We start from the raw sequence: 14,117 nt of genomic DNA on the forward strand, positions 1-14,117 counted from the left end.
GTCAGTATTTGCTAAAGAATAATGCATAAAACAACCCTCATTTTAACATATTTCCACCAACTGGATTTTCATGGTCTTTTACTATGGTGTAAAGATTACCAATTGAAATATAAAAATGTGAAAATAAATTCTGTTGCAATTAGTTTTGGGTCAGACCTTTGCCTGGACTATTAGCTCCGTTGTGGTATTTATACAAATTAACTATACGTAATTACATTATGCCCTGTTTGCCCATGTTAACAAACAATTTCAAAAAACTTATAATACATTTTTTGTTTGTCTTGATGTAAGTAATCAACTCAGTAATTTTCATGGTGATATGTGAAGGTTAATTTTTTTCCCTTATTCACGTGAGAAAAATACTTTATAGGCACATGAATAGGGTATGTTTGGGTCTTTTTCTAAACTTTCCCCTATCGGGATTCTTCGGGGCTTTTTTTCCCTTACTCAGGACATATTGAGGATTCAAAATCAGTTAAGTTTGCTTGTATTGCAATTTGTTCAACCTTGACCCCTATTTTGGCTTAAAATGACTGGTAAATATGCCTGAATAGTAAAGATGCCTACCTGAAATAAAACACCGATCCTACTGGATGCAACCATAGATGCAACAAGTGGATTTTCTTCACGGGAAATTACGTCAGGTGACAGCGCCTACGGTTTGACGTCGACGTTTACGTACGGCGCGCCATATTTCCTCCCCGGCTTTTTCGCTGTTCAGGGAGAGCACCACGTTGCTCTGTAATTGTTGCATTTTTAGCCAAGCTTATAACAGATAAGGTCATCTAGAGGTGTCTATACGTTTGTTTGTGGTAAGTATGAACAGAATCAGAAAACGATGGGTAATTGTAAATCTCCCAATGAGTACATGGATTAATTTGTAGGCTATATTGCCATGTCGGTGTCGTAGTTACCATGACGTGGTGGTGCTAGCGTTAGCTTAATCAAGGGAACGTTGCTAGCTAGATGATGTTATCTTGATTCATTAACTAGCATACACCAACCAGATTAGCTAACTAGCGTTACTTTTCAGACTGTGGACATACGAGATTTGTTCAGGCTCTGGTGCTTGTCGAGTTTTTCAACGACATAATGTTCAACATAATACGTTGTCTGACTTGTGTCAATATGAGAGTTTGACAGCATGTTAAGTGTGCCGTTAGAATGATAAATTCACGGTTAACGTTAAAAGTTAATGCCGATTCAAATCTACGTGAAGGAGGGGATTGTAATTTGTCATGTAAGTTCAAAGACCGGCTTCAACAATGCCAGTCTGTCGTTAGATGTCATGTCCACGGGCATAGGTTTGGTTTCCAGCTAGCAGCTAGACCTAGCTAACGCAATCAAATCTACGATGGCCACCTAGCCAGCTATGATTGCGCAGACATTAACATAACGCTAACGTTAGTCAAGCCAAGTCAGTTATCCTCGTCCATTTGCTGGAACGCCTCAATGTATGATATTGTTTGTCCTTAGTTAACAAATTCTGATGGATATGGTAACTACTATGTTATTTACGGACTACTCTTTAAAAAAAATCTAACGTCAGAAGGGTGACTGCTTGTGGGCAGCAAGCTAGCACGGTGTAGCTAGTTATCCCAGCTAGCACTGTTAGCTGTGGTTGGTTAACATTACTACACCGTAATGTTAGCCATAGCCAGGGAGGCAGGGAATCGAGTTATCTGAGCCGAGTGGTAAAAGAGTTGTCTCTGATTAACATTGGACAAGCCAATAACGTTAAGCATACCATCTGAACAGTGGTATCGTGATGGCTATTTAGCTCAGTGCTCATGCCTTATCTGACTAGCAACACTTGAAAAACGGACTATTAACTAACTAACTAACCAGATGTTAATGATTTAGAAACGATTAGCTGCTAGTCGTTAAGGATACATGCCTCAAATTAACGTTATCGGTTAAGGGATGTTTAAGGGACTTATTTTCCCAATAATGACCGGTGTTCTGTACATTATCCCCTACATGTTCTCTAGGTAACTTAGACGTTTTTGCGGATTTCCTCTAGGTCAAGGCTGTTTTTAATTAGGGGTGGTCTTGAGTATAAAGCTTACTGAATGTCTCATGAATCCATTGTTTAAGAAATGTGTATCTTCACAGAGGTCCCTATTCGGGCAAAGGAGTCTGCTCTGCTCTGTTTTGGAAAAAGGCAGGCAGAATGTCGGAAAAACCGACTCGAATCGCCATTGTTAACCATGACAAGTGCAAGCCAAAGAAATGCCGACAGGAGTGCAAAAAGAGCTGCCCAGTTGTCCGAATGGGTAAGTCAAAACAAGAAGGCCTATTGATTCCTCAGAAATTAGCCCTGCTGATTTAGGCTATTGTTTTCTTTCTTTTAGGGCAAATCTAACGTTCTGTAGACTGAACCAGACTGTTTGTTATGCAGTACTTCGTTGTTTACTTGGTTTTTATGGTACTCTATGTTGCAATTTAGCTTGTATGTTATTCTTCAGGTGTAATAGTGATGGGCGGTACCGGTTCACACCGTATACCGGTGTATATTTTCTTTATGATATGAATTTTTAATATACCGCCATATCGGTGTATTTAATTTCACAAGGTTTGCAACACTTCGCCGCGTGACACTGTTTCAGACGGGACTCTTTTCAATGTTGCGCTCCTAAACACGCACGCATGGTGCGACTGCAAGGCGTGGTGAGGGTAAACACAAAACACCTTAAGTTTTTCCCCTGAAGTATGACCCTTAAGGCTTAATTTCTCCTTAGGTAAGGGATTGTTGCACAGAATTCCTGAAATTGTTTCTTTAGATAAGGAAAAACATTAAGGGATACTGTATTGATCTTATCATTAATCTCACCTTTAAGAATATTCGCTGAAATTATCCAGGTAGCAAGTAAAGCATGTTATACACATGAATTGAACAATACTAGCTGGCTAGTTAGAAATGATCCTGATTGTCATCAGTGCACCAAAACGAACTACTTTGTTAATGTTTTGCCTAGCGCATGGGTTCCCAAAGTGAGGGTCGGGGGACGCCGAGGGGTGGGTCGCGAAATGATTTCCATAAATCAAATAAATTTGGGGAAAAATAAAAGAGCTGTCACTTGACCGCACTTTATAGACAGATTTTAATTCCAAGACGCTTGATGAGTTCTGGATTTCAGTCGAGAGGGAATATCCACAGCTATTCAAGGCCGCGATGGACGTACTGACGCCGTTTGGCTCCACATACCTGTGCGAAAAGACTTTCTCTGCACTGACATATATTAAAAACAAATACAGATCGCGTCTAAATGTGGAGGATCATCTCCGTGTGGCCGTCTCCACAATTAAACCAAGAATGGACTTGCTGTGTTCCGCGCATAGCGCGCATCCATCTCATTAGTTGAGATTAACGCTGAAACATAGTTGGCAAAATGTAAATTTGCGCAGCAACAATGTACATGTGTTTACAACAGTTTGTGGATATTACCCTGACTGAGATATTCTTCTGTTAAAATTGAAATTAAACTAATGTTTCAAAGTTAAGTTTGCACGACAGCAATAATGTGCACTCATGTTACATGGATATTATTTTTTGACTAAGATATTCTGCTTTTATCATATAGTAAATTTCTATATGTAAAATCATAACAGGCTGCTCTGTTCTTTTGTGTTGTCGTTAAGCCCGTGTTTGGATAAGCCTAGTGCGTATGGCCGGTGCGCACATTTTATTTTATTTTTTGAGTCACATCCAGGGATAGTGGGGGTCGCCAGTCTCTGGCACAGTTATTTTGGGGGTCGTGGGTTGAAAAGTTTGGGAACCCCTGGCCTAGCGAACCGAACCAAAGCTCATGGCAAGATAACAAGGCATTCACATGAAGTTAATGCTAACCTACCACTAACATCATGTAAACCACACAATAACAATAAGGCATGTTTCTGATAGGCCTATTTGACAGAGTAAGCATATTAACAGAGATGTTTTATTTTCAATTGTATAATTTTCAAAAAAGTATAATTATTGCAAGTTGACTACTTTTTGTATTGGTTTTATACAAGATGTTAGTGAAATTTGCACATCTTTGCATTCTGATTCCTCACTTCATTAGAATCATGAGATAATCGTTATAATTCATTTTCTGGGGCCATGCAAACCTGCATTACCACTAGTGTGGAGTTATTCTACATCATGACCGTAAACCATCCATAGTCAATGTGCTGCAGCAATTCCTTTCTCAACCAGTAGAAAATGCTGTGAACATCTGATTATGCATGGGAAAAAAATACCGTCATATAGCGTGAAACCGTTTTTTAAAAATACTGTGATACACATTTTGGTCATACCGCCCAGCATTAAGGTGTAACTCATTTTTGATTAAAAACTTGTATCTACCAGATAAGTGACCATATGTTTTTATTTTCTAGGTAAACTATGCATAGAGGTGACCAGTCAGTCCAAAATTGTGTGGATTTCTGAATCTCTCTGCATTGGCTGTGGTATTTGCATCAAGGTATACCATTGATGTTTTTACTATCTTTCTATGTAAAAGCATTTTCGACCCTTGCTGTAGTCTAATTTTGTGACTTGTGCTTTGTTTGTGTAACTTATTTAGAAATGTCCTTTCGGGGCCTTGTCAATTGTTAATCTGCCAAGCAACCTTGAAAAAGAGACAACCCACAGATACTGTGCCAACTCATTCAAGTTGCATCGGTGAGTTAACTTTTGCTAACTATTGTGTGTTAGTGCATCCCAGGTTCATGTCAGCAGTAAATCATGCAGTTTATTCCCTGTGATGGTTGTTCAACCTATGGTCCAATTCCTTATCATTGAATATTATCCTTAACCTACTAAATTAGCCTTCTGTAACATGTGAACTTACTATGTTAGGAAAGTTTGCTGATGGTGCTGCCTGTCTCATCTTATGGAAGTTTGAGCTCACTATTCCGTAACTTGCTGTTTCATGTGGGAATAAAGACACACAGAACTTTACTGTGATTCATGTTACATTGTTGTTAATTTCATATGTGGAAGAGATTTCAGGTTATGTACTAATGATTCTGGTACAGATTGCCTATACCTAGACCAGGTGAAGTCTTGGGACTGGTTGGCACCAATGGTATCGGGAAGTCAACTGCACTCAAGATCCTCGCTGGGAAACAGAAGCCCAACCTGGGGAAATTTGATGTGAGTTCAAGTTTTGATCACCCACATGGCTTTCCTGACTGAATTACAAATTGACCTTCATTAACTTAAATGTGTTATTAAGCACAGCTGTTGGGTGTTATTTTGTTTCTGTATGTAACACCACTTTGTGTAAGAAAGTACCTTCATAGAATAAAATTCTCACTTGCTACCGTAGCTGTATGGTAAGGGATATGTCTTATTTGAAGGCTGAATTGTTATCCTATAGGCCCCACCAGATTGGCAAGAAATCCTGACCTATTTCAGAGGGTCTGAGCTTCAGAACTACTTCACCAAGATCCTGGAGGATGACCTGAAGGCTATTGTGAAACCCCAGTATGTCGACCAGATTCCCAAGACCGTCAAGGTTAGTTGAGAGGCATCACATGAATTTTCCTCTATATTTTAAGGCTGTCTGTACGCTTTACCGCAGTTTGTGTCCTATGGTTATTTTTTCCATTAGGGGACTGTTGGTGCTATTCTGAGCAGAAAGGACGACACTAAAACAGAAACTATAGTCTGTGCCCAGCTCGGTATGTGTGATTAAGTCTCTCTTTACGTTTTGTAAGCGTTGGCTATCTATTTGACATGGTCATGCTGATTGGTTATGTGGCTGCTCGTTAACATAGCTTCTGTTATGATTTTTTTTAGATCTGACCCATCTGAGGGGGAGAAATGTGGAGGATCTGTCTGGAGGAGAACTCCAGCGCTTTGCCTGCGCTGTGGTGTGCATCCAGAGAGCAGACATGTGAGTGGTGGCCACATGCTCATTTGCCTGCTTCCTGTTGGGTGGAACTCCAGGGACATCAAACACACATACAAATCGTCCCCTTAAAATAAGGTTCTATCTGCCATTTTGTCAAAATTGAGTTACTGAGATATTCTTATTCTGTGACACCTTAAGAAGGTGAGTTGAGGTGTTTCTCTGTGTATCTAAAGAGGTTTGTTCCGCTTATCAGTATAACACTGGTATTATTAGACTATGAAGCTCAATATCTCAGAACTACTCAAAACGTAGATAGAACCTTATAATTCCAAGGGGAAGAAATATGTATTATTATATTATTATATTATATTATATTACATTATTGAGTGAGAACATGGAATGAATGGAGTAGGGTGAATGGTCAGTTTAGCATGTGATGTATGGACAAGCAAGGCATGGCTATACAAATTATTGTGTGCACGTCCACTCACTAAACTTGGCTCTGGGGTGATATGTTTTTCTTTGTATTTTTATCAGTTTTATGTTTGACGAGCCATCCAGTTACCTAGACGTGAAGCAGCGTTTAAAAGCTGCCATCACCATTCGTTCTCTCATCACTCCAGACAGGTAAGGCTGTGTGTTGTCTGTGTATGTGTCTGTGTGTGTTTGTAAGTTCCATTTGCACCATCATTTGGAAAGCCATCTGAGTGCAGTTTTATGACACCAGTGTTTCACCTACAATGTATTCATCAGCGGCGCAGCGCCGCTCCTGGAATTCAAGCGCCACTGCAAAAAAAGCATAATTAAAAAAATAGACGCAATGGAACTTCAGGAACAGCTGCCGTTTGTTCAGGTTTCATGTCAACAAATAATAGTAGGCTAACGTTGAAGGCGCAGTCAGGGATTCCACAGGAGATCACGCTTGTTTGTGTTTATGTTTAAGTTTATTAGCAGATGCAATTTTGGGCAAAAAAACGTAGCCTACAACCAAGGAACCAAATTAAACACGCCAGCGAGATAGCTGGCCCCTACCTTCAGTAGCCTATTCCCAGATAAATTCCACGCATTGTTTCGTTTTTGTTTGTGATACAGGCAATGCTTTCAAGCCCTGTGTTGCTAACATACCTAGGCTGTGAAACTAAGATCTAGCTAGCCTATTGGTGGGTTTAATTGAATTTGAGTAATAGGATATGCAATCTTTTACATCTGAGAGTTTGTAATTCGTAGAGCTCACCAAAATTATAGATATGATACAAGACGCTTATCTGCTATAATCCAAGATAGATTTTCTTTGAGTTTTTGAGCATTTATTTTACCAAATGACATGGGAAACATAATTCATTTCATCCACATATTTGTATGCACCATGCACAACAACGCTACTAAGTTAGCTTAAGACCGTGAGAATCAAGCAAGCCTCACGGGCGTCAAGGCATTAAAGTGACAGGCACTCAATTCGATTTGCACAGCACCAACAGTGTAATGACATGTAAGAGAAGTATAGTTTATACAGTGCTGTGCAAAAGTTAAGACACCCATGCTGAAATTGACTAAAGGGAGGAATAAAAAACATATTTTGCCTTTTGTCTTAATGCCTTAATAAAAAAATACAAAATTGGACATCAATTCTTTTTTAATGTATCATGTAGGCCTATCGTAATTAAATAAATGTTATTATATAAATAAATGTCTTAACTTATGCACAGCACTGTATATTCTCAATAGTAATAGTTTGTACAGTGGCCTACAGTGTACAGTGGCTAATTACTAATAATGTAAATGAAAAAGGTGAAAGAAAAACATGAATTATCCTGTTGAAGTACTGCAAAAATCATGCTTTGTAAATGCTTGTGTTGATGGTCATGTCATAATTTGTAACTCAATCTGTCTATTTCTTTCACACAATCCACCAGAAATCACCATTTAAGGAGTCATTTTTTCAAATGTTTCTCTTTTTTTTGGGGGGGGGGCTTCCTACAATCAACAGCACCGCTGCTGGAAAGATTTCTAGGGGAAACACTGGACATAGAATTGACTTGTTTCTGATCCCAGGTACATCATTGTAGTGGAGCATGACCTGAGTGTGCTGGACTACCTGTCAGACTTCATCTGCTGCCTTTATGGAGTGCCCAGTGCGTATGGGGTTGTCACCATGCCTTTCAGTGTCAGGGAAGGTTAGTCCATCTTCCTTCAGGTTCTTCAAGCTTTATTTCTTGCAGCAATATGAATTGGAATATTGTTTCCAAATGTTCACCTGCAGCCGGTTGCACCAGTAGAACGTAAGGTCGATCGTAAGTTTAGGTGTGAGGTGTGTCTTAAACCTTACGTTGAAACTAGTTTTAAACTAGCACTGCATTCTTTTTCTGTTGCACCATTGCTACTTAAAGGGATGTTCCGGAGCAAAAACAACCTAGGGTCTATTTCCAAAAGCTAACAGGTTCAAACAGTTGTTTGAGAGCATAATTACGTTAATTGGTGCAGTTTTGAGCAAGACAGTCCTTTGCATTAACACCAAATTGTCTTACAATGCAAGTGCAAAGGGCAAAGACACACGTCAAAAACAAACTCTATTTTCCACCACTGACAATGTTAAAAATAGAATGACACTTCTGTGTTAGTGTGGTGAGGTTCTCTACAGACAAATCAAAGTATTGTAAACGTTTTAAGTCTTTCGTAGGTTATAGCAATGTTATTTTCCGAAGCGTGTCTTTTAGCCTACCGTAGCTGTCTTTCTTTCACGGCCACCTCAAAGTAAAGGTTTAACAAGTTGATTGACGAATGCAACGCAAACCAATGTCCATGAACGCGAAAGAGGAGTAGCCGACCCTCCTCGCGTTCGTTGACGATTGTTTGTGCTCCATTCGTTAATCAACTTGTTAGGCCTTTCCTTCGATTTGTTTGTAGAGAACCTCAGTAGCTATTAAATCAAAATATTGTCTTATAGAATGACTTTTTTACCGTTGACAACCAATCAATATCATTGTTTAATGATATTAAAAGCGTCACAGATTTACAGCACTTTGCATGTTGGTAACGTTCGCTGTAAGGTTATATGCTACAGCAACATTTAGGTTTGACTTCCTCCACATTTACATTGTTGTATGGAATAAAATAACACTGTATTTTTAATAACAGACTTTATTGCTTTGGGAATATTTCAGCCACCACTGTTGGCCTAACGTAGGCTACTGCAGTGGATATGTAGTGAAGGTAACAGTAACACTCTATATTTCTAAGAAGTTATGGCTAATGAAATCTCTGATAACGGATCAATCAACAGCAATGAAATGTGTGCTTTGTGTGGTAATGAGGTAGATGTTTGGTATTTGTACTGCTAGGTCCAGACGATTTCTAGTGAATACAAACGTGATTCAAACACTGTTCAAGTAAATTAAATGTGTAATCGGTCACGTATGTAACTCTTCTCGACCTATACTTTGTTAAATTGAACATTCCCACCATTAAATTAGAAAACCATGTAAACAACTTACTTACAAGGGACCTTACACCTAGGGAGAGGAAGATGTAAAATTTAAGTCATAACTTAGTGTTACTTTGAAACTTTTTCGTGGTGCAACCCATAAAATTGTAGTAGCTCATAAACTCGTAGACAACGTAGTGCCAGTTTACGTTAGAACTAAACTAAGACGGAACCTGCGTTCAACTGGTGCAACCGGCTGCTGCTGTATGCCAGCATCAAAGAGGCTTAATGATCTGAAATCTGTTTAATCAGGAATCAACATCTTCTTGGACGGGTATGTTCCTACTGAGAATCTTCGCTTCCGGGAGACGTCGCTGGTTTTCAAAGTTGCAGAGACTGCCAATGAGGAGGAGATAAAGAAGATGTGCCGCTACCAGTACCCCAACATGAGGAAGGCCATGGGCGACTTTGAACTGGCCATCGTGGAGGGGGAGTTCACTGACTCTGAGATCATGGTCATGCTGGGAGAGAATGGTGAGTGAGTGAGTAGTCCGAGCAGTAGAAAGGAAAATGTTAAAATGGCAAGGTAGGCAATGGGTCTGGCTCTGTAACAAATGAAAGTTCTCACTAATTTTTTGGTTCGGATTTTAGGAACTGGCAAGACCACATTTATCAGAATGCTGGCTGGCCGACTAAAGCCAGATGAAGGAGGTGAGAACCAGTAGCTGTCATTTTAGATATTTTTGCAAGATGGTGTTTCAGGGAAGATAAGCTGACGTGAACCTGATATTAAATCCATTCTGTCTGACTTACAGGTGATGTACCCCTCCTGAATGTCAGCTACAAACCTCAGAAGATCAGCCCAAAATTCAAAGTGAGTCTGATCTGACAGTAACTACAGACCAAACACGTTTCACTTGTGCCCCATACAGTCCTGCTGTATTTCCAGTGAATGTCAGTGTTCCATACAGTGCTGCTTTAAAGTATGTGAACCTCTTGAACAGTTTGGAGGTTTCTGTTTAATCATGAATAGTGTTTAAATATGAACTGCCAGGTGTGTATATTTTATCAAATGCATGGACTTGTTTAAAGGGAATTCCGTGAGAAGCCTAAAAAATCATGAAACATGGAATTAATGTATGTACAAAAGTAAGTGAACCCCCAGCTACATTGGTAAAGACAAGTAGGTAATTGATTAAAGGTGCTCTAAGCGATGCTGGGTAACGTCACTTCTGTTGATTTTCAAACAAAACAAAGAGCTAGCACGCTATTTCCTCCCCCTCCCTCCCGTGCTGCTCCCGTGCAATTGAAACTCTCCTAAACGCACAAAAATCGGTGATTTGCTGGAACAGTTTGTTAGGTTTTTATGGGCTAGGTTTGCCCAGGTTGTTTTTGTTGCCGTTCTTGGAGCCTGGGCTGTCCAGAGATCGCGTTTTTTTACAGTGTATTCAGGACACAGACGGCTGGTTAGGTGATGTTTGCAGTAAGTGACATAAAATGTTTCAGCCTAACAAACGCGTGGCATCGCTTAGAGTGCCTTTTAATGTAAAAAATATTTGGGTGCTGAAATAATCAATTAAGCATACTAATCAAACAGACTTCCGTTGGAAAGGCTTTGAGGAGCCATGATTAAAAGAGAGGAAATCCACCAAACCACTGTAGTGCCAAGGCATACACACAGGGAACAGCAGTGCCAAGAGAAGAGGAGATATCCGAGGACATAAGGAAGAGAGTAGTGTCTGGGGAAAGCTATAAGACCCTCTCTAAAAGATTCCAGCTCCATTTATCCACTGTAAGACCAATTATTTGCAAATGGAGGGCCTTCATCACAACACCATGATCTGACCATGTCTAAGGGTTTACAAACTTTCAAGCAGCACTGTAGATGTGTGTTTTTGAACTGAAGTGATTGAAAGACTTGATATTAAGGTCTAAAATAGTTCAACTGATCTGTTGTGTTGGCATTGTGTGTGTGTGTGTTTGTGTTCTTTTAGGGAAGTGTGCGTGCCCTTATGCACGAGAAGATCAGAGATGCTTATATGCATCCTCAGTTTGTCACGGATGTCATGAAGCCCATGCAGATTGAGAGCATCATCGACCAGGATGTAAGTGACCCAACTTTTGAAATGATTCTTCCATTCTGTAATGTGTTTGCTCAATGTCATAGGTGCAGGGGTAGTTCAGGGCGTTCTCCAGACCGGGTTCTCCATACGTTTGAAACGGGCTTTAGTTTCATACCAAGTGTTAATCAAGTCCATTTCCCCTCACATATATTTTGGTTAAAGAACCCAAGTTACTAAGTATCTGATTAGTATTTTATAGTGCATATGTTGTTGTGTGAACCCAAGTTACTAAGTATCTGATTAGTATTTTATAGTGCATATGTTGTTGTGTGAACCCAAGTTACTAAGTATCTGATTAGTATTTTATAATGCATATGTTGTTGTGTGTTTGCAGGTCCAGAACTTGTCTGGAGGAGAGTTGCAGAGAGTAGCCCTGGCCTTGTGTCTGGGCAAACCTGCTGATGTCTATCTGATCGACGAGCCCTCTGCCTACCTAGACTCCGAGCAGCGTCTCATGGCTGCTAGGGTCGTCAAAAGGTGAACCGCCAGAAGAAACCTCAAGAAGAGCCTTTAGGGGTTTTGCGCTTTCTTAAATTGTTGTACTTACATTTGCACTGATATTTACTCTCCAGGTTTATTCTCCATGCTAAGAAAACGGCATTTGTTGTGGAACACGACTTCATCATGGCAACCTATCTGGCTGACCGAGTCATTGTGTTTGATGGAATCCCATCAAGAAGCACAACTGCAAACACGTGAGTACATCTACAGTCACAAATGAGTAAAACTGAAAGGCTGGCTGTCCAGTTGGCAGGGATAGGGGGTTCCCCAGTGTGTGGTTAGCATTCTGGCCAAAATAGCTGGCGTGTATCACCTAGATGGGTGATACACATTGGTGGCAGTTAGCGGGATTCCTGGTTCATTGTATAGGGACATAAGGCGTAGGGGAATACAGCGCCTTGATAAGGCACTAAAAATGCAAGTTGTTGTTGTTGTCATAATTGTTCTAATGTTGGCAATTATTGGGGGGGGGGGACATTTAGGATAAAGTTGAACTACACTAGGTTAAATTAACTTTTTTGTATTAGACCTAAATACAGTTAGGTTATCAGTTTGACTAATTGAGCTGAAACCAGTGTGATGTTGTCAATCATGGTGCAAATGGAGGAAGTATGTGATGGGTTGTGATGTCTGAATTCTTGATCTTTTAGGCCACAGACTCTACTGGCTGGCATGAACAAGTTTCTCTCCTTGCTGGAGATCACTTTCAGAAGAGACCCCAACAACTTTCGACCAAGGATCAACAAACTCAATTCCATTAAGGTATGGGGGTGACACTTGACACGATGCTACATTGTAATATTGAAAGAGATATTTTAATTGCACCAAATTCTTGGCATTTAATCTGTATGTTTGGACAAAAGTCCTTTTCCAATTGTACACTTTCGAGCACCTTGGTTGCACAGCTGAAGTACATTCATCTCAAACATTATGATGTTTTAAAACCTTGAAGTACTTTTCAAAATGGTGTTTTTTAATACATTTTGTTCTCCCCATTTTTACCTAAAGGACGTGGAGCAGAAGAAGTCTGGAAACTACTTCTTCCTTGATGACTAGCCACACATCCTTCCCCCATCGCTTTGGCCTGCCGTGCTATCCATCCCACTACAACCGTCTAGCGTAACCTGTACAGCTTGGAGAAGAGAGGGGGTCGTAACCTGCTCCGCCGAGGGTCCAAGAAGGGGCACGGACCACAGACCTGCTGCTTCCGCTTCCAGCCTTCACATGTTGGTGCTCGGCTGGGCCTCTGTCATCCCTCCAGGAGTACCAGCAGCTATATAAAAAAATGTGTTATTTTATCTTTCTGAATTATCATATTGATTCTTTTTTTTTAAAGAAAGAATATTCCTCTCCTCAATAAATGCTAGCTGCCCCACCTCCTCTGCATGGCTGTACGTGAGTGTATGTGAAAATGTAGAGGTTTGACCCCCAGAGAGCCATTTGGAAAAACTTACTTCACTCTAGATCCCCACTTTCACCATGGTCAGCAAACCTTTGAAACTGACCCTAGACCAGTGGTCAGGGGCATGATGTATCAACGTCTAATCTCCACTGGTGATGGAGCATTGATATCATAACTGATTATTCACCCTCTATGCTCAGTCCATGCTCCTGGCTTCTTAACATTGATTGCAGCCTTTCCCAGCTCCATGATACAAAACGGTCCTAAGGTATTATGGCTATAACTATTAATTATAATGTTTATTACAGTTAATTCCTAGTGTCATTTCCATCTTTGTCACAAAAATTGGAAGTGCACTGGAATTCAGAAAGGTTCCATTTTTTTCGGTCACCATTAGCTTAGTGTGTATGAGTGTGTTTGTGTGTATGCAAGTACTAAACCTGGGTGGTAATTGTTGAAGGCAATCTCATTTCTTGAAGCCTGGAGTGGAAATTGTATCCAAACAAATGAAATAAAATCCATTTACATAGATTATTTTGAAAACTAGTGGTCTTGCTCTCTAAAAATGATACACTTTGGGTGTGTGAATATCTTTAATTGTTAATTGGCTCTAACTACACCTACATGTAAATGTCAGGAACCTGTTGGTATTAATGTTCCGGTCAATGTAAGTAGTTGAAAGACGTTCTACATGATATGATACAGTAGGCTATTGACGTAATATAATATGGTATATCGCAATCAGAATGTGTTACTAGACCGTTGGCATCCTAAACTGAAGTTTGGGAGGAGCTTGACAAAACACAGTATTTTATACATTTTAA

General features: G+C 40.0%; 1 protein-coding gene across 1 annotated transcript; it reads left to right on the forward strand.

The window, feature by feature from the left end:
* Positions 1–691: 691 nt before the first annotated feature.
* Positions 692–13,824, forward strand: abce1 (ATP-binding cassette, sub-family E (OABP), member 1). The gene is made up of 18 exons (XM_076295500.1): positions 692–812; positions 2,116–2,276; positions 4,384–4,469; positions 4,572–4,669; positions 5,026–5,143; positions 5,370–5,507; positions 5,604–5,673; positions 5,792–5,888; positions 6,384–6,473; positions 7,899–8,020; positions 9,580–9,801; positions 9,919–9,978; positions 10,083–10,141; positions 11,262–11,372; positions 11,725–11,867; positions 11,963–12,085; positions 12,542–12,653; positions 12,900–13,824. Exons 2-18 carry the CDS (start codon positions 2,174–2,176, stop codon positions 12,945–12,947), a joined length of 1,800 nt encoding a protein of 599 aa, XP_076151615.1. The 5' UTR covers positions 692–812; positions 2,116–2,173; the 3' UTR covers positions 12,948–13,824.
* Positions 13,825–14,117: the final 293 nt, after the last annotated feature.

The sequence above is a fragment of the Alosa pseudoharengus genome, unplaced genomic scaffold (genome assembly GCF_046254945.1).
Source record: "Alosa pseudoharengus isolate Yale_2024_CS ecotype anadromous, Long Island Sound unplaced genomic scaffold, YU_APseudo_1.1 YU_APseudo_1.1_scf_2, whole genome shotgun sequence".
In the NCBI taxonomy this organism is placed as follows: Eukaryota; Metazoa; Chordata; class Actinopteri; order Clupeiformes; family Clupeidae; genus Alosa; species Alosa pseudoharengus.

Bases quoted from the DNA above. Each gene is read 5' to 3' on its own strand.
- abce1 (XM_076295500.1), top strand. From the start codon at position 2,174: ATGTCGGAAAAACCGACTCGAATCGCCATTGTTAACCATGACAAGTGC. The intron at 4,670-5,025 runs GTGAGTTAACTT...ATTCTGGTACAG, and splicing joins AACTCATTCAAGTTGCATCG to ATTGCCTATACCTAGACCAG. The intron at 12,086-12,541 runs GTGAGTACATCT...TTGATCTTTTAG, and splicing joins AGAAGCACAACTGCAAACAC to GCCACAGACTCTACTGGCTG.